Genomic DNA, 21,025 nt, shown 5'->3' on the forward strand with positions numbered 1-21,025 from the left:
AACCTTAGGTAGTGTGCCGGTTCATCCACAGCCCGAGGAAGAGGCTGAAGAGATAAGATAGGATAAGATAAGAATTAGGAACAGGAGTAGGCCATCTAGCCCCTCCGAGCCTGCTCCGCCATTCAAAAAGATCATGGTTGATCTGGCCTTCCACAATGCCATCTCTTAGGTCTGCCTACACCCACCAACAAGAAATGCGCTGTTCCAGAGATGCTTGAAAAAAGCAGCTTGGCTCCAGTGGGAGAAGGCCTGCGCCATCGGCCAAGTGTAGAGGCAGAAAGGGTAAGCGCGATGGGCGGTCTTAGAATAAGGGGGAGGAGAGAGGGCTGCAGCTAAAGTTTGTTTGCTGCTGTTGTTATTGTTGTTACTGTTCTTATGTTATTGCTATTTAACTGATCTTAATTGCAAAGTTTAAAGTTTTTAAGGAATGTAACTTGAAAAGCTTAACATTTGTAAGTGATCTTAATGGAAAAGTTTAACGTTTGTAACAAAAATATTTTAATTAAAGTTACGTACAATTGTAAAAATGTTTAATAAACATAATTCTTTTCTCAATTAAACCAGAATCATGAACATTATTCTTTAAATGAACACAACTGTCAACATGGTGAATAATCAAACGTCCCGCTCAGCCTTCATGCAGCAAAGCCTTCAAGGATTAACCGCTGATGCAAGGCTCTTTGCAATGGCTATAGGTGCACGAGGGCCCCCCTCCTCTGCTGTTATCTTGCGGGCCGAGATGGTGGCTTGGCTTCCTCCCGCTGCTGCTGCTGCTCCTGCTCGTCCTCCTAATCTCCTTCCCGGAGGTTGTTCTTCAACTTCCAGTGCTTGTTGCATCATGGCTAAGTTGTGCAGCATGCAGCACACAACAGTGAACTGACCAACCATCTCAGCGGCATATTGCAGGTAGCCTCCATTATTGTCCAGGCATCAGAAATGTGCTTTAGTATTCCAATTGTCCTGCGTGTGGTTATGTGGGACATGTTGAACCGACCCTCGGTTTCTTTCCAGGTATTGTGGGGGTGGGGTGGGGGGGGGGGTTGGTCATGAGCCAGATGGCGAGCCCATAACCTGTGTCCCCCAGCAGCTAGCTCTGCCCTTCTGGCTGCTGCTGAAAAATGGCACATATAACGCTCTCACGTAAGATGAAAGCATCATGGGTGCTCCTTGGGTATCTGGCATCGACTGCTATGATCTGATGCACATCATTGCAGACCAGCTGGACATTTAGCAATTGGAACCCCTTCCTGTTCCTGTAAACCTCTGAATCGTGCAAAGGTGCTCGCAAGCCAATGTGCGTACAGTCAATCGCACCCTGTACCTTGGGGAAGCCCATAGCCCCTGTCACGCATTGCCTGGGAGGTCATGGGGAACTTGATGTAGTTGTCCCTGCGGGCATACAGTGCAGTAGTCACCTGTCGACTGCAGCTATGCAACAAGCTGTGAGATATAGCATACGTTCCCAGTTGAAGCCTGGAATGAGCCGGAGGCATAGAAGGCAAGTGCTGCAGTCACCTTGATCTCTATGGGTAGTGCAGTCCTCCTCCTGCTTCTAGGCTGTAGGTCTGCCCTGATAAGTTGGCAGATCTCTGTGATCACCTCCTTCTGAAAGCGCAGCCTGCGAATGCAGTCTACCTCACTCAGGTGCAGGTATAAGCGCCTCTCCCTGTACACCCAATGCAGGTAAGGCCTCCTCTCCGTCTTTTTGCAAACGAAATTAAAATAACTCAGAAAGCACTCACACCTTCCCACTCACTGCAAAAGGTTGACGCCTTAGTCCATGGACCACACCCTGGTCTGCGCATGCCTCCGGTGCCACTGCTATCCCCCACCACCCCAGTGCTGCTGCTATCTCGAGCAGAATGGTCCCCTCACCCCCGATGCCATGTCTTCAGCTCCACTAAAACAATGGCGTCTTCTCGGCACCGATTTTCTTAAGTGTAGGTAAGGTTTTTCAGAACGGTGCACTGCGCCGTTTTTGAAAAAAATCCTTCTTGGCACAAATGGGCAGAAATGGCGCACCCGGCAGGTTCCGCCCCCAGTGACGTCAAAAAATGGAGAACTAAAAAATTCAGATGCAAGTACTTTAGAATGGCGCAGAAACTTTGGCGAAATTTGCAGGTTTTAGTCTGCTCCAAAAAAAGACAGCGTATGCCAAAAAAACGGTGCAGAACAGTGGCGAAAATTCAGCCCTATATATTTTTACTGACTTTTTAAGTAAGTATCAGTCTTAACTCACAAGTGGCTATGTCAAGTGTAAGCCAAGTCTTCCTTATGGAGTGAAATGTATTTTTCCACATCAGGTGGTATATTCTATTAAATAACAATCTGGCTCGCTTTGGAACAGAGCCATACAGAGTAGGAAGATGTTTGTTTTGATCTTTCAAATGTGCTCAATTAGCTCATTCACCCATGACGGCAATAAGGATAGTAGAATTAGGCCGAGCAGCTTGCGATGGGGAAGCCAACTCCAGATTACTATCTGGTAACTTTTATTGGAAGCTTTGATTGTAGGTAACAGGCAAGGACAGGACCAGCCTCAGGAGTGAAACCTTGCCAACACATACATGAAGAGTGGCCATTTGAGGAAAGGTCTGTTTATCTGTCCTAATAGTGTAGAATATTGCATGCCACCAAGGGAGATAGACGAGTCACAAAATGCAGAAACAATAAAAGCTCTCCAATAAACCTAACACTCAAGTCAAACCAGTATCACTAGTTTTAATGTTGCTGATGTAATTGTAAATCAGATTCTAAAGCACAAATTTGGAAAAGAGGAAGGAAGAAAAAAGGTCATGTGCTCAAGAACATTAAGAAACAGAGAATGAAATTTAATATAAAAAGGGAAGTATGTTTTTTAATAGTCACGCTTGGGGAAGTATGCTTTTAATAGTCGCACCAGATTATTCCTCTTGGTATCAGGACTCTATCACACCTGCAGAAGTGGAGTTATACAATTTTCAGAATTCTACATGCAGGGCATTTTATAGGAAGCATTCAATGTTGAACACTTTTACCATTTCTGGACATTCAACATTACTGTATAGGTTGTGTTATCAGTAACATAATATAGCTTCAGGCAGGAGAAGACAGTCATTCCATCTCGCCCACCTATCCACAGTATTCCCTGGGTGCATTTCTAATAACCCTTAATTCAGTTTAACTAGTTTCTCTTTAAGCCCATTAAAGGTTTCTTGTTCCACCACCTGTGCCGCATACTTATTCCTGCATTTCCTATTTCCTGAGAGTGAGAGTGAACCCAGGACCCTGTGAGGAGGAGGAGGAAGAAAAGCTGCATTTCCTATTTCCGTTTGTTGCCCTCAGTTTGAAACTATGACCGCTTGTGCTTTAATTCTGTACACAGCAAAAAAGTTTACCTGGATCCAGTTTGTCCAAATCAGTCTTCATTTTGAGCACTTAAATATGGCCTCTACGTTTTCTCTTTTTAAGAAACAAACACCAAGCTAGCCAATCTTTCCCCATAAGTCATTCCCTTAATTCTGGAATCAACCACGTAACCCTTCTCTGCACTTTTTCCAATAACTGAATAGGTACAGATTAAAACAAGTACATCCAAACCCAAAATGCAGTTAGTGTATATAATATATATGCATTTTTGTATTCCTGCAATAGATACAAGGTATTTCCCATTAAACAAATAGATGATTTAACTCCGTTAAGTCATGTAAATTTATTAATTTAGCTTCCTGTCTACACACTTGGAAAGAATGCATTTCAAGACAATAACACATGATAGTGGGCTGGTGAAATTTTATCATATACAATCAGAAAGGCTCATATTTTAGGGGAGGGGATCGGAGCGAAAGACCAATATAGGGATATGAAAGTAAAGCTTTGCATCCCTACTCCAGGAATACACAAAAGACCTACTTCAGCATTCAACAAATTCACAGTGATGGAACATTGGAGCAGTGTTTGGTAGGTTTCAGAGAAAATCCACTCCTGGTCAATATAAACCTTCTTGGGTTTGGCTCTTTCTATTTAAAATCTTTGAAAGTAAATGAGCCAGAACCATTTCAGAATATGTCTTAGCTGACTGAGCATTCAGAGCTATATGAACTGTTAAACGGCATATTACTTTCCACATTTTTAAATCAGTTTTGCTACACTCCTAACCAGTCTGTCGTGTACCATTCCAAGGTCTAAAAGAGTGGGCAGTGACCCATGGTCAGTCCTCTATGCTCATTTAACTGCCAATCATACACGAGTGGAACTTTCTCTTCTGTGCTGAATTGGAATTAAAAATGGTAAATGATTGCAAATGCACTTCCTAGGTTTCACACTATGCCTTAAACTGAGGTTGTAACATGCTAAAGTTATACGCGAATATAACATTTAGTGTAAAAAGTATTAGTATTTTTAAATTGTTGGCTGTTTTGTTGAGAATCTAATAATTGCGTGAATAAAGAAATCATCAAGATAGCTAGAAACATGCAAACAAAGGATACATTCAACCAATTGCACAACCTGTGAGAATAGCTTAAAAGCCAATTGCTAGCACAACAACAATAACTTGAATTTATATAGTCCCAAGATGCTTCACAGGACTATTATCAGACAAAAAATGTGACACCAAGCCACATAAGGAGAAGTTATCGCAGGTGGCCAAAAGCTTGGTCAAAGAGGTAGGTTTTAAGGAGTGCCTTGAAGGAGGAAAGAGAGGCAAGAGAGGCGGAGAGGTTTAGGGAGGGAATTCCAAAGCTAGGCAACTGAAAGCACGGCCCCAAATGGTTGCGCAATTATAATCAGGGATGCTCAAAAGGAGCGCAGACATCTTCAGTGGGGGGGGGGGGGGGCAGTGTTGTGGGGCTGGAGGAGATTAAAGATATAGGGAGGGGCGAGACAATGGAGGGATTTGAAAACAAGGATGAGCATTTTGAAATCGAGGCTTTGCTTAAACAGGAGCCAATGTAGGTCAGCGAGCTTCGAGGTGATGGGTGAGCGGGACATAGTGCGAGAGTTTGGACATGGACACCTCTAGTTTACATAGGATAGAATGTGGGAGGCCAGCCAGGAGTGTGTTGGAATAGGCAAGTTTAGAGGCAACAAAAACATGGATGACAGCTTCAGCAGCAAATCAGTTGAGGCAAGGGTGGAGATGGGCGACGTTAGAGTTAGAAATAAGCGGTCTTAGTTATGCTGCGGATATGTGGTTGAAAGCTCATTTCAGTATCAAATATGACACCAAGGTTGCAAACAGTCTGGTTCAGCCTCAGACAGATGTTAGGGAGGGATGGAGTCAGTGGCGAGGGAACAGAGTTTGTGGTGTAGTTAGTAAGCCATCATATTGTTATTTATCATCTCAAGGGTTAAAAGATTTTAACTGGCCTAACAGCAAGTCTTAAAATGTTATCATTTTCACACATTAAATAGACAGCTAAGTGATGTCAGTAAGGACTACCATCTAAGTATTCAGTCGTATTTCATTAGCTCTTTATTCGTTTTTTTGGCATATCCTTCTATCTACCTACCTGAAAGAAATTTCATGAGGTCAGGCTATCACTACCAGCTACAATATCAAATATCCACATTATTTTGAAAATATGCTTTTGCAGAAATGAAAAAAGTCTCACAGAATAAAGAAGTCTGCATTGATCTGATCTGTATTATTTAAAGCACACACATCAGGTTATGACTCCCTGTTCAAAACATTTAAATGTCTTGGTAAAAGCTTTGCTTCACAATTCCTTCTGTGTTTCCTTCATGATTAGAAATATAAGGCCCGAACTTGGTCAAAGCCCAGGCCCGCCCAAAGGACCGCCGAGAGACCGGGCGGTACTTTGCCAGGAAGATTATTCTAAAAAAAAAAAGAGTTGGCAGTACCGTCTGGCGGCAAAATAACGACTTACACCGTCAATCTAAGTGGCAGCGGGCGGGAGTTGGGAAAAAAAAAATTAAAAGTTCACTAACCTTTTTTTGCAGGTCTTCTTACTCACCGTCAGGGTTAGACCTGCTCACGCAGCAGTCTTTCCCCCTGCTGCTGCCGACTCCTGCCTGGAGGAATCTGCCAGCTCGGCGGGCGGGGGGCCACTTACGCACCAGCGGGAGGTTACCAGCAGTACTCCCTCCCTCCGGCGGCAGACCTAGAAGAATCTGTCACCGAGGGGAGAGCGGCGAAAAATTTTGGCGGCAGTGGGCGGTAAGGCCACCAATTTCAGCCCCATAAAGTACAACATTATATTTCTTTCCAAAAGTTTGTTTGAGGGGAAATTCACTAACTAACTTTGTACTCCCAGCATCACAAAAGCAGATTGTCCCCATCTGTTTCGGGTGCAGTTTCATAGCAAGGACCAAAACTGAAGAAAATAGTAAACTCATTTGCAACTTTCCTTCTTTACCACAATAAATCTGAACCAAGATACTAGGCCCAGATTTTGCGGTGGTGATGATGGCAAAACTGTCAGGAGAACAACTACACTGGAACTTGTGTCTTGGGTTTTAAAAGCCAAAAATATTTATTGAACACCAAAACAATAAAATGAACAATGTATCAATGACAGGTATTATAGTAGTTATTAAGGGCTCAATTTTCCCCAATGCCGTTTTTTGGCGTATTGCCAGAGTTACGCCTGTTTTTCTTGGCTCTAACTATTGCCCCAAAAAGTAACAAGTTTCCAGTTTTATTTTTTGAAATTGATGCCAAACGTCCTGTAGCCTCGGGGGGGGGGGGGGGGGGGGTGGAGCCTAATATCTGCGCTGAAAAATATGATGTCGCTCCTTCTGTGCGTACGCAGGAAAAAAAGGGACGTTTTTAACATGATTCCTATGGGCACGCATGCCTAGTACAGCTCCCGGTCTGTATTCTGCCATTTTTAAAGAGCCAGTTGTGTGTAAGAACTTTAATTCTCATTGGAAAAATCGGAGCTGCAATACAAGATGCAATGTGGCGCAAGGACCAAGAATTTCTTACAGGATGAAGTGGAGGCACTAGTTACTGTGATTGAGGCCAGATGGCACGAGCTGGACACCAGCAGAGGTCACATAAACGTTTCACCAAAAGAAAAGAAGAAACGCTGGAAGCAACTTGCACAAGATTGCTGTGCAATGGTAACCACCCGAGGTCTGGAGGCCAGTGCAAAAAGTGGCAGGACCTTGGTCAAGTAGCTAGTGTAAGTAATATTTTCATTTTTCAATGGCATTGCAATTGTAAATGTGACCAGCTGTATATGTCCCATGCAGCAGCAAGACACCCTCTCTAAAAAGTTATATGTTCATCTTTGCAGAGGAAAGCAGCACACAACAAATGAGAAAGAACTCGAACAGGAGGAGGCGCAACATATCTGCACCCAGACATCCTTGGAAGAGAGGGTCGTTGCTTTGATGGATCCTGTCTGGAGAAAAGCAATCACCACTGCACAAGTTGGGCCCACACTCGAGGGAGAGGGCAAGTCCTGCAAATTCCAGAGTCTGGTTTTGCTAAGTGTTAAGTACTGAATGGGCTAGCCACGCTTCGGTTCATGGTGATGTCTCCGTCGGCTACGTTTCGGTTGATGCAATGTGCTATCATTCATCATGGTCCTTCAAGTCAGCCTGCTGCCTGCGCTGTGTGAGCCTACTCATGCCACCCACCCCACCCCCTCCTCTGCTGCTAACCATTTGTCTGTTCTGTTCTATTTTGAAGAACTTGATGCCAACCCCGACGATGCAGAAGAAGATTCAGACGTGGATGAGACTGAAGAGGAGAACATCTTCCAATTCCATCTTCCAGACCAAGAGCATGGGGGTGAGGAGGAGGGGGAGGGGATAGATGAAGATCCCACTGTTGTACTCAATCTGGAGGAGGTCCAGGTGCTGCCCACTGAGGTGCCAGCCGCTTCAGAGTGGTTTGAGGGTTGGTGGGACATTCCATGGTTTCCCACCGTCCGAGGCTGGGGATTCCACAGTAGGGTGCAGCAAGGCACACCCAGGTACCCACCGTCCGAGGCTGCAGGTCCCAGTGGGGTGCAGCGAGGCACACCCAGGGTCCCACTGTGCAAGGCTGCAGGTGCCAGTGGGATGCAGTAAGGCACACCTAAGGCTCCACCGTCCGATGCTGAGGGCCCCAGTGGGATTCACTGAGCCACAGAGATGAGGAGGGGAAGGAGAGCTCGACAACACTCTCCTGAGATGCAGGATGTAACAGATGTGGTTCATATGATGGCAATGAGTGCGTAGAGCACCAACCTTACCCGATCACTCCTGGACACCATCATTGGGGTGGGTGATGAGAAATCGGGACTGTCGGGAAAAGTGACACCACTCTTACGAGAAATGGGAACGCTTTCCAGGAACATAAGGGAGGGAATGTCTCAGTCAGCCGAAATAATGTTGGTGCACATGAGGGAAGGAAGGTCACAAGTCGCCAATACACTGTCGGTGAACATGAGGGAGGACATGCCACAGGTAGCTGACACACCGTCAGGGCATGAGGGAATGTCAGAGTTAGCTGCTGCAATAAGGGAACACACCCAGATGACAGAATCAACTGCCACTCCCACTCCAATCCCCAGACCAGCCTCTGAAGAGGCCCAAGCCGGGCCCTCCACATTATATACTGACCCCCCCACCCCCCATCAAGAAGTGCGCATTACCAGAGATGTTCGAAAGAATAAGCTTGGTACGAACCCGAGAAACGCTGCACCACCGCCTGCGGGCAGGGATGGAGTCAACAAGATCAAGCGCAGCAGGCAGTCTTAGAATAAGGTGGAGGAGAAATGGGTGCAGCCTTTTTTTTCATGACGTTGTTGTTGTTATTATTATTGTTGTTACTGTTGTAACTGTTCTCAAATTAAAAGTTTTTTGTAAGTTATGTAAATTTACAAGTTTGTAAGTGATCTTAACAGAAAATGTTAAAGTTTGATACAAGAATATTTTTACTAAAGTTAAGTACAAACAAGTGTTTGTTAAACTTTTGAATTAAAATATATTTTACATTATAACTGAATCATTTACATTATTTGTTCCATTATTAACAACTTTTTGAAGTAAACAAGAATCATTTCCATCATTTGTTCCATTAACATAACACAACATTATGGAACAGGTCCAAACAGTAAAAATGGTCCATGTGGAATAGTTGCCGCTGAGCCTTCAGGCAGCAAAGTGTTCACGAACGAACTGCTGGCGCAAGGCTCGAGCAATCGTTAGAGGGACACGATGGCCTGCCCTCCTCCGCCGTTGTGCTCCAGGTTCAGGTAGTTGTATGGTGTCCTAGTCATCTGCATCTTCCTCATTATCATCAGCCACTCTCACCTTCGGTGGGTCTTCTGCTACCATCTGCTGGCTAAGTTATGCAGCATGCAGCACACAACAGTGAACCGACCAACAATCTCAAGGCAGTATTGCAAGTGGCCTCCGGAATGGGCCAGGCATCGGAAACGCTATTTCAAGATGCCAATAGTCCTCTCTATTATGCTGCGCGTCGCAATGTGCAACATGTTGTATTCCCAGTCAGCTTCCGTCCAGGTGACGCATAGGGGCGTCATGAGCCAGGTGGCGAGGCCATACCCTTTGTCTCCCAATAGCCAGCTCTGCCCTTCTGGCTGCTGCTGAAACATGGCAGATAGAACGCTCTCGCATAGGATGAACGCATCATGGATGCTGCCAGGGTATCTTGCATGGATTGACATGATGCGATGCAGGTCGTCACACACGAGCTGCACATTAATGGAGTGGAAGCTTTTTCTGTTTCTGTATATCTCACAATCCTCCAAAAGGTGCTCGCAAGGCGATGTGGGTACAATCAATGCAGCCCTGTACCATTGGGAAGCCAGCAATCCTGGAGAAGCCCACAGCCCTGTCACGCATTGCCTGTCATGGGGAACTTTATGTAGTCATTCCTCTGGGCATATAGTGCAGCAGTCACCTGCCAAATGCAGATATGTGTTGTATGTTGAGAAATGGCACACACATCCCCAGTTGTGGCCTGGAATGATCCAGATGCATAGAATGAAAATGCAGCTGTAACCTTCACTTCTACTGACAAAGCAGACCTCCTGACACTTCTAGGCTGCAGGTCTGCTTTTACTAACTCAGAGATCTCGGTTACAACTTCTTTGCAGAAACGCAGCCTTCTGACACAGTCTGCATCACTCAGGTGCAGATACGAATGCCTGTCTTAATATACCCAACATGGGTAAGGTCTCCTGTCCATCACCCTACGTGCTCGGAGCTTCCTCATGTGATGACGTTGAATCAATTGTCTCCTTCGCAGCACCATCATGCAGAAGACTTGCACAAGGTATGGCATTGTCAGTAATGCCCCCATGATTAAATTGTACCTTTGCAAGAAACTCAAAACGGCAGGCAGGACAAGTTTTTTTGTTCTCTCTCCCCAAGGTCAACGCCTCAGTATGGACCACACCTAGGTCTGAACAGGCGCAATGATCGGGAACCCCCCCCCTACCCCCACCCCGGGCTTCGTTTGATGCGTAGTGTAGGCTTCTCATGCATTCCGTTCGCCTTCCACAGCCCCCCCCACTCCCCGGGCTTCATTCGATTCATGTTGTAGGCTTCTCATGCCTTCAGTTCACCTTCCATGGACCCCACCCTCTTTCCTTCCCCCCACCCCCGGGCTTCTTTTCAAGCCAAGCCCCGAGCACATGCCCGGGCGAGGGGCCGATTCTGCCAGCCAAAGTGCCGACCCTCGAGCCGGGTTTGGAGACGTTTGGTGATGGCGTGTCAGTGTTTTCATTTTTTTTAAACTAACAACCATTACATGAAACTTTCATTTGCTGCGTTTTAAGTTTTAAAAATGTAAGCTTGTTGATGGATATTTGTGTGTTCTTGACTCCCTCCAAAACTTCGCACAAAAACAATGGCGTCTTTCTGCACTGATTTTTTTAATGTGCGCTGGTTTCTATTAAGTGCCCAGAAGGTTTTTCGGGAGTGGTCACATACGCCGACCTAGGAGAAATTTAAATTGGCCAAACTTCCATAATTGTGAAAAACTGGCACAAACATCAGGTTACAGCCCCAATGACCAAAAAAAAACGACCCTAAAAAATTCGTAACTAACTGAGTTACGCTGGTGCACAAAGTTTGGAGAAACTTGGGATTCTTAAAATTTAGGCCAAAAAAAGCGGCGCGCCCCAAAACAACGGCGCAAATCACTGGGGAAAATTGAGCCCCAAATAAGTAATAGCTGCTCTAAACTAAGCTATATATGGAGGGTTTTTAACCCCTTCCCTTACTGGTCCCTGACGATCACTTTTTCTGTGTTGCAACAGTGCATGATTACACTAACAACAAATGTTGAGAGAATAAGTATAAGTATACTATAATTTCATACTGAAAATAATTTTCTAAAAGCAACAATTTGAAATGCATCTAAACATCAGATGTTTACACAAAAATGTAAAAAAGGGGCAGAAGATTATTTTCTGACCTAAAACAGAACCAAAATAAAATGTATATGGCACTAAAAGCAAATAAGTTGTCAGAAACCTTACTTTCAAACGCATCCTGATTATGAATGAGGCAGCCCAGATTTTATTATACTAAATTAGTTTGCACTAGATTAATGTCGGGTATTGCACTACTGATCGTTGTGCATATTAAAAATGTCTAATTGTCCTGCATTAGAATTAGAGGAGCTATGCATAACTGCTCCTTCAAGAGTGCTGGAGGAAGGGGATGAGAAAGGAGCAATACCATTTGTACAGACAAGCATACTGTTACAATGTTTTGATAGTGAACTTGGGGGGTGGGGGGGTGAGAGGGGAAGAGTGGAGTTTGGTTATGTAAACAAAGTTATCATGAAAGATTAAAACAACAAGATTCTTAACACTCGGCAATCGCGTCCGTTCTATAGGTTTTAGAAAGGCGGCATCAGCACTTCCAAATAATCTCTTCCTCGGTGTAGTACTTATGCATAAAAGTTCACAGAATGTCACCAGGTTTTGCTGAATACATCATTTCGTTGAGTTTAAAGGACTTTGTTTTTAATGTGTTCATTATTCACAGAATTCCACAGACTGAAGGTGGGTTGATTGTGGAACACATGGTAAATTTCAACTTATTCCAAAGATGCGCTTTATTCACAGGTTTATGTCTGTGCAGAGACAAAGCCCAAATGTCCACAAGTCATTAATGCTACAGTTTGTGTCATTAACTATGTAATAGATGAAGGAACATGTACAGCCTTCTATAGATTAGATGCATTACAAGATTGAGTTTTAAATAAACACCAAGGTAAAACAGCCTCATCTTCAGTTTAAAATTGAAACGTTCAACTATATGAATAGAATTTTTTTTAATTGAAAACTGCACCATGAGATTGTTAAGCAAGGTTGCTGACAGCCCAGGTTAAGCAATGAGTTTCCCATTTCCTCACCTGTCCATGGAAAATGTAAGGAAATGGTAACCTCAACTGGTAGGTCAGCTACCTAATGGTGAAATTAAACCATTTTTCTCATAAAAGTATTCTCTCATTCCCCTCTCCCAATAAATTACTGCCCTATAAATTTTCCTGTATAAAAATTGTACGATATAAATATTGAAATTGTCACACTCCATCACACGTGCAAATTATATGAGGCAAAAAATCCTGGCTCAAATAATGTATTATTAAGAGCCCTTAACTGAATGATGTGAATTAGTTCAGTGTAGGGAAAAGCTACGATTAAAAAGGCATCACAATCAAATGTTCAAAGTCATTCTCGCAGTCATGTTTATTTACATATGAATATACAAAGAGACAGACAGGAAAAGATTGGCTGGGCCATTGTGTCTGTTCCAAGCAGTTATGGTACAATAGGCAACATGATCCCCATTGTGCCCTCTCACCAGCAGTCATGTAATCTCCTGAGAGGTGTAATAAATTAAATAAAAATAATCCTAAACCAAGTCAGAGAAAGAAATATGGGAAATTTCTCCAACTCCCTAAGGCAATCAAAATTAGTTCCGGACTTCTCACCTATCTTTTGTACGCAGTGATATTAGTGACATCAAGAAACTAATCTAGTTCCTTTTTGAACTGTTGTAGCGAGTTTGTGCTCACCATACATGCCGGCAGCTTGTCTAATGCGTTATTAACCCTCTGCGTAAAGAAAAAGCTCCTGACCTCTAACCCAAGACTCTGCGTAGATAGCTTATATGCATGACCCCTCAGTTTCCCTCTATCCAGTTCAAAGAATCTGCCCACATAGAGTCTAGTCCCTTCATCATTTTAAACACTTCATTACATCAGTCCAAGACTGTGCTTTTCCCAAGAAAAAAAAACTCGGCTCTTCAAGGCCATCATGATAACTAAAGGCTTATAAACTGGGATCATTCTAGTGGCCCTCCTTTGAGCCTTTTCCAGGGCCTCTGCATGACTCATTGTGTGAGAGTGCCAAAATTGGACACTCTCTGGATGCTTTTTGACACACTATTATATAAATTTAATGGGCACAAGCTTCCGCCCTCTGGAAAAACGACGCATCTCGATAAGGTGCGCCGACTTTCTGGAAGAAAAAGGGCGCCAAAAACTTACTTTGTGATTCTCCGGTCTCCTCAGGACGTCTTCGTGCTCGGCGCGGCGCAGCACAAGGGGTCGGGGGCGGAGCCAGGTCCCGGCGCTGAAAACAGTGCCAGGACCTCTGCACATGCGCGCTAGAGTGTGCGTGCATGTGCAGTAGCTCCAGGCCCCCGAGGCTGCGTGGAAGGGGCCCGACCCTAGCCCTGGTCGAATGGGCTCACAAGGCGAAGATCAGGACTCGGACCTCCCTCCCGTTCAGCCTTCCCCCCACTCTCTTCTCACCCCCACTTCTTCTCTTCTGCCCCCCGGCCGCCGTTGGCGGAGCCTGCCCAGCATCTCACTGGGGACGGGCCCCGCCCGAAGTGTCGTCGGCAGCGGCGGCCCGGCCCGTTCAGCCTTCCCCCCACCCCCCTCTTCTCCCCCCCCCCTTCTCTCCATCCATGTCGTCGGCGGGGCCCGGCCGGCATCTCGCTGGGGACGGGCCCCGCCCGAAGTGTCGGCGGCAGCAGCGGCCTGACCCGTTCAGCCTCTCCCTCTCCCCCCCTCCCCTTCTCTTCTCTTCTTTCTCCTCCCCCCTCTCTCTTCTTTCTCCTCCCCCCTCCCTCTCCTCTCCTCTCCTCTCCCCTCCCCTCCCCTCTCCTCGCTGTCAGAAACACAGACACACTGACAGAGACAGAGAGATTCTGGGGGGGGGGGGGGAGGGCCGTCCCAGCACACTGTTGGAGGGCTCCCGGAGCTGCAGTAGGTGAGTAGAAATAATTTTTTATTTATTGATTGATTTTTTATTTTTTTATATTTTATTTTTTAATGTTTTTTGATTGATTTATTGGTTGATTTATTTATCATTTATTATTGATGATGGCTCTTTATTTGTAAAAGTGAAGTGTTTAATGTTTGTAAACTTATTCCCCCCCCCATCTCTCGTTCCCTACGCCTGATTTCTAAGTGTAGGCAAGGTTTTTCTGAGCGTACAAAAATCTACACTTACTCCATTCTAAGTTAGTTTGGAGTAAGTTTTCGCTGCCTAAACTTGCAAAATGGGCGTAAGTGGCTGGACGCGCCCCCTTTTGAAAAAAAAAATCTGTTCTAAAATGAAATTATTCTAACTGACTAGAACTGGAGCAAACTAAATGCCGAGAATTGCAATTTCTAAGATGCTCCATTCTAAACTAGTTGCTCCAAAAGAATAGGAGCAACTCAGGCCGAAACTTGAGCTCAATAATTCAAACTTGCACACTATTTCATCATTCATTCCACCCTCTCCCTGGGACATGCCCACCCCATCTCGGAGGCTAGCAACTCCTCTATTCCTTATGCTTCCCTGGCTTCCACTCCAAAAATGCAATAGCCTATGGACACACATGATACAATTCCTCTTTTAGAGGCCTCTCCAAATGCATGGGGCATCAGTCCCAGTTTGTGCATAAACTGTGCTGGCCCTACTCAGTAGCACAACTTAGAAAATTATATACGGAAACTGCCTTGGACACTCATTGTTGAAAATGGATATAGCCTGCATTCAAAGCCATAATCCTAAACTCATTGGTATTTTTTTGAACAGTATTAGACAGGAGTAGTTCTAACTGTATCTTACCATGTGATGATTGCAGCTTGCAAACGAATTGCTAACATTGCTATTATTATGACCGCCAAAAAATGTTGGGATCTGTAGATGCAGACTCTGTAGAACATACGTGGTTTGCATCTATAAAGCAAAAAGAAAACCTCAAAATTAGTTACACTTAAAATTAGTTACACACCATGGGCAATATTTTCGCCACCACTGGGTGCTGATTTTTTGGCGCTGCTGATTTTTTTTGAGCAATCATGATTTTGCAAATTTGCTCAAAGTTTGTATGCCGGTGGCGACTGTCAGCACCGTTTTTTTGTACACAACATTTCTTGGTTGAAAAGTGATTTCCGCGCCGTTTTTAGCCCTTTAACCAATTTTGGCCATTCACTATTTTTTTCAGTGCAGCACACACTGGCCAAAAGCACCACAAAAAAAACCTGCTAAGTTAAGGAATCGGCGCGGCGCACAAGAGGACAGGAGCGAGGCAATAATAGAAAATAAAAAACTCTTCCTCTTCCTCCCCCCCCCACCCCCACAGGGTATTCGTTTTGGACCAAGAGAAGATGATTTCCGGGCCATAGGACTGCTCCTCCCCCCGCTGGACCCATTGCAATCCTGGGCCGAAAGGACTGCTCCCCCCGGGGCGAATGTCCCCGCTGCCCCTGCGAGTTGAAGTTCGGGAGTGGGACAGCCATTCAGCCCGGGACTGCAGTGGGTCCAGCCAAGGAGGAGCGGTGGCCATGGGTCCAGGGGAGGGAGCAGTGGCCGCGGGTCCAGCCGGCGGGGGAAGCAGTGGTCCTTTCGGCAGCGAGCGGGTAGCAGTCCTTTCGGGGGAGCAGACTTCAGCATTTCTGGTTACCCTGGCAACTTCAACTTTTTGCACATGCCCAGAGAGTTTTTAGCGCAGACTAACTTCGGCGAGCGCTACGCCAAATTAAAATATTTATTTGGTGAAAGTCCCCATTTTTTTTTTTCTGGTGCAAACGTACACAGAAAAAAAAATCATACGTTAACATGCGTGGCCACCAAAAATCCAGCAAATGGAAAATAGGGGTCTATGCTCCTTCGTCAAACACAAAAGTCATCAATGCTGTTTCAAACTGTTGTTTAGATATAATGCATTAAAGAATTCAATACGAAAGACAGACCTACTGCTCTCACTTAGTTAGAATATCTGAACAATTTACAATGCAAACAATACAATATTTTGTCCATTAATAGGATACAAAATGACATCAGACCTGGAAGTAAACTGTCCAGTAAGGAATGAGTGCCAGGAATACTGGGATAATTTTGGCAAAGGCCTTCACATCCTCCACTTTGCTATCTTGAAATCGGCCACCATAGACAGTCTTGGCACGATCCAGGAAACCTGGTTTAATAGGTGGTGGGTAGATCCCATTGCTCTGGCTGACAATAAAAAAAACACATTTTATAATTAATTTTATTCATAAAAGTGACAAATAAAATCTGGTCTGCCTTCAGATTAAGCTAAAACTAGAGCAACCAGCCAGTAAAACATGAAATTACAGCTAATGCAAAAGAAATCCATAAAGTTTTCAGAAATACAATACCTAGACCCAGACTGTATGTAATATCACCGTAAATGAGAGGCAAGATGCAACATTAGAATATGAAAACAAGTCAAAGCGAGTGGCCTCCTGATGACTGTTTGTAGAAAATAGATAGATTTAAACTGCAAATGCAGTCGAAGAGCTTAAAAGTGGATAGGATAAGAGTTTGATGTTCAATACAGCATTAATAATGTTTATAAAAACATCTTCCTTGTGAAATTTGCTAACAGTTGAGGCATAAGGTTCTATATGAATGCAAGATATTTGTATAGCATTGTACAAGTAGTATAAAATTTAGAGTTTTATAAATCTGTACAAAATGGCCTCTTTAGTGTGCACTGCACTTTCAAAGATATTCTCAATGCTCATTAGGAAGTGTAATGAGAGACGTGCAGCAATGAAAAATGTCTGACTAGAACTTCAACATAATAGGAGAGCAGGAGTAGGTCACTCCAGCCTACTCTGTCATTCAATAAGATCATGACTGATCTTCTGCCTCAACTCCACTTTCCCGCAGTATCTCGAAATACCTTAGTATCCAAAAATCTATCGCTCTCTGCCTTGAATATATTAATGACTGCGCATCTAGCCCTCTGGGGTAGAGAATTCCAAAGATTCACAAGCCTTTGAGTGAAGAAATTTCTTCTCATCTCAGTCCTAAAAGGCCGACACCTCGTCCTGGGACTGTGACCCCCAGTTCTAAAGGAAACATCCTTCCAGTACCTAACCAATCAAGCCCTTTAAAAAATGTATATGTTTCAATTAGATCACCTCTCATTCTTCTAAACTCTAAGGAATATAGGCCTAGTGTGCTCAATCTCTCTTTATAGGACAATTCCCCCCCGCCCCCACTCCATCCCAGGAATCAGTCTGGTGAACCTTAATTGCACTCCCTCTAAGGCAAGTATATCCTTCCTTAGGTAAGGAGACCAAAACTGTACACAGTACTCCAGGCGTGGTCTCACCAAGGCCCTATATAATTGCATCAAGACATCTTTATTCTTATACTCAAATCATTTTGTAATAAAGGCCAACATGCTATTTGCTTCCCTAATTGCTTGCTGTACCTGCATGTTAACTTTCTATGATTCGTGTACAAGAACACCCAGGTCCTTCTGAACCCCAACATTACCTAGTCTCTCACCATTTAAAGAATATTCTGCTTTTCTATTTTCCCTACCAAAGTGGATAACTTCACATTATATTCAATCTGTCATGCTCTTGCCCACTCACTTAACCTGTCTATATTCCTTTACAGCCTCTTTGTGTCCTCCTCACAACTTACTTTCCGATCTAGTTTAGTATTGTCAGCAAACTTGGATATATTACACTCGGATCTAAGTCATTGATATAAATTGTAAATAGCTGAGGCCCCAGCACTGATTCTTGCGGTATCCCACTAGTCACAGCCTACCAACCTGAAAATGATCCGTTTATTCCTACTCTCTGCTTTGTCAGTTAACCAATCCTCAATCCATGCTGATATATTACCCCCAGTCCCAAGAGCCCTAATTTTGTGTAATAACGTCTTGTGTGGTACCTTATTGAATGATTCTTGAAAATCCAAATATACTACATCCACTGGATCCCCCTTAGCTATCCTATGAGTTACAACCTCAAAAAACTAAGATTTGTCAAACACAATTTCCCTTTCATAAATACATGTTGACTCTGTCCAATCATATTATGATTTTCTAAGTGCCCTGTTTGTAGGGTTAACTTTGTAGGGTTATTTCAACTGAAAATTAATTAAATACATTTCTTGCTCAATGAAAGTAATGAAGGCAAAAACAATTTTTTAAGCACTGTTAGTCACATGCTTTTTAAGATTCATGATTTCTATAGTTCCAGTATGTAAATTGGAATATGTAAATCACCCTACGTAAACTAGAGGTGATCCAAAACTCGGCTGCCCGTGTCCTAACTCACACCAAGTCCCGTTCACCCATCACCCCTGTGCTCGCTGACCAATATTGGCTTCCGCTAAAGCAACACCTCGATTTCAAAATTCTCGTCCTTATTTTCAAATCCCTCCATGGCCTCGCCCCTCCCTACCTCTGTAATCTCCTCCAGCCCCACAACCCCAGAGATGTCTGCACTCCTCTAATTCTGCCCTCTTGAGCATCCCTGATTATAATTACCTAGGCCCCAATGGAACTCCCTACCTAAACCTCTCCACCCCTCTTTCCTCCTTCAAGACGCTCTTTAAAACATACCTCTGACCAAGCCTTAATTTCTACTTATTTCTACTTATGCAGCTCAGTGTCAAATTTGTTATCTCATAATACTCCTGTGAAGCGCCTTGGGACGTTTCACTAAGTTAAAAAGACACTATACTAATATAAGTTGATGTTGTTGTAATATGCAATACAAAACAAGAACAGAAAGGGACAATTACATTATTTAGATGGATGCATTAGTGGCACAAATGCATTAGCTGTCAAATATACCCCCAAATATATAATTTTTTTAAACTCATGATTATTAAGCCATGGTTACCTGGTATTTTCTTCATTATTGGGTTTCCTTAAAAAGCAGGAGTAAAAAAGAATCTTGAACAGGTCGGAGAAGGAACTGCCATCGGGTGGCTTTGAGACAAAGACCGACTTGCCACACGCAAAGATCAGGAAAGAGATCCCAATACAAACAGTTGGGATAATATATCCAAGGAGAAAGCTACAGTTTTGTTGAATATATGAAATGCCACCCAATGCGACAAGAGCACCTAGATTAATCGACCAATAGAACCAGTTGAAAAAACGACGAGTGGCTTCAGGACCTCTGTCTTTCACCTAATGCAAAAACAAGCACATTTAGACAAAATTGCATTCAGACATACTATTCATTGTATAGGCAACCATTCAAACAACTGAAATATAAAGGTGCTATATAAATGTACGTTCTTTAGAACATTAAACAAGTAGTATCACATGACAACATGAATATACTGCATAGCAGAAAATGACTTCAAAATCTTCATTCTTGAAATGCAATCTGAGGGATCAATTGGCTTTTTCTCATCTTTGACTTTCTTAGAACAACTGTTAAGCTGTCAGCTTTGGCTCAGTGGGTAGCACTCTCGCCTCAGAGTCAGAAGATTCTGGGTTCAAGTCCCACTTCAGAGACTTGAACACATAATCTAGGCTGACACGTCAGTGCCGTATTGATAGAGTGCGGTACTGTCAGAGGTGCAGTCTATCAAATGAGCTGTTAAACCGAGGCTCCACCAGCCCACCTGTGGTCGTAAAAGATCCCGCGCCACGATTCTCCCGGTGTCCTGGTCAACATTTATCCCTCAATCAATGATCTGGTCATTTATTTCATTGCTATTTATGGGAGCTTGCTGCCACATTTCCCACATTACAACAGTGACTGCTCTTCAAAAGTACTACATTGCCTGTAAACACTTTAGGATGTGAAAGGCATTGTACAAATGCAATTCTTTCTTTTTACAAAGAAGGTAAAAGTGAAGAGCCCACAAGGGAACCACAAAGTTCAAAACTAGTCAAGCAGGAAACAACAGCCAGAACTGTTAAGTGGAAGTGAGTAGCACCTACAACTAAGACAGAGAGCAACAAAGAGAAAGTGTGAGAAAGAAAACAAAAAAAAATTGAATGGAAAGAAAAGGTAGTGAATGGAGACCATTCTGAGAGTTAGAGAAAAGGACTCTTTTTAAGAGGCAGAACCACTCCCTCCCTCCCGCCTCCAGACTTCATGCTGCGAGAAGGAAAGCAACAGGAGAAAATTGGTCTGTGGAAGATGCAGACAGAGATTAATGTATTTTTAGGTTTACCTCTTACTCTCTCACCTTAGAGCGACACCAGTTAGCAAGAAGAGGCAAGGCCACAGCACCAGGATGGAAGAGCGAATTGCAGGTCTGGGCAAATGCTACACCACCAATATGACACAGGTTAAAGGTACCCTAGGGTTCTTCTGCACAGCATGATACCTGGGGTTTATGAAATAAGCCTAGGAGAAGGTACTGCAGGCCAGAGTACTAAACCTTTTACTAAACCAAACCATGAGCAATGCTGTAATTCATTACTAGTGCTGACTGCAAGTTTCTGCTTGTGCTAGAAATTTCCAATTTAAAAGTATTACATTTTATGCAAACAAAAGTCATCTAGCTTTTTTTCTTCCAACAATTCCAAGACATGAATATTGTAGTCCATCAGAAAATGCACATTTTTATGCCAATTTCTTTATTGATTAAATAAGGATTCTGTTTTGCGTCTGCATGCAAATAAGTTGAACACATGATAAAGAGGTTGAACACATGACAGTCATAAGACCAGTATATTCTAAAAACAGAAAGGATGAATTCAGATTCTGAAATGTCAGCTCCACTGCCGTCCACTAATATGAATGACTCATTCAAAACGCAATATGAAAACTAATACACAAATCAAATCTTGTGGC

The 21,025-nt window shown here is 43.6% G+C and overlaps 1 protein-coding gene across 1 annotated transcript in view; it reads right to left on the reverse strand.

Moving 5' to 3' along the window:
* Nucleotides 1–21,025, reverse strand: part of slc15a4 (solute carrier family 15 member 4) — a 117,440-nt gene that overhangs the window by 89,309 nt on the left and 7,106 nt on the right. The window contains exons 2-4 of the mRNA XM_070887775.1: nucleotides 19,106–19,398; nucleotides 16,274–16,442; nucleotides 15,054–15,164 (exon numbers count right to left, since the gene is read on the reverse strand). Of these exons, the coding sequence (XP_070743876.1) occupies nucleotides 15,054–15,164; nucleotides 16,274–16,442; nucleotides 19,106–19,398 (573 nt within the window). The remainder of the gene's footprint in view (nucleotides 1–15,053; nucleotides 15,165–16,273; nucleotides 16,443–19,105; nucleotides 19,399–21,025) is intronic.

Source organism: Pristiophorus japonicus, chromosome 8, assembly GCF_044704955.1.
Source record: "Pristiophorus japonicus isolate sPriJap1 chromosome 8, sPriJap1.hap1, whole genome shotgun sequence".
Classification (NCBI taxonomy): Eukaryota; Metazoa; Chordata; class Chondrichthyes; family Pristiophoridae; genus Pristiophorus; species Pristiophorus japonicus.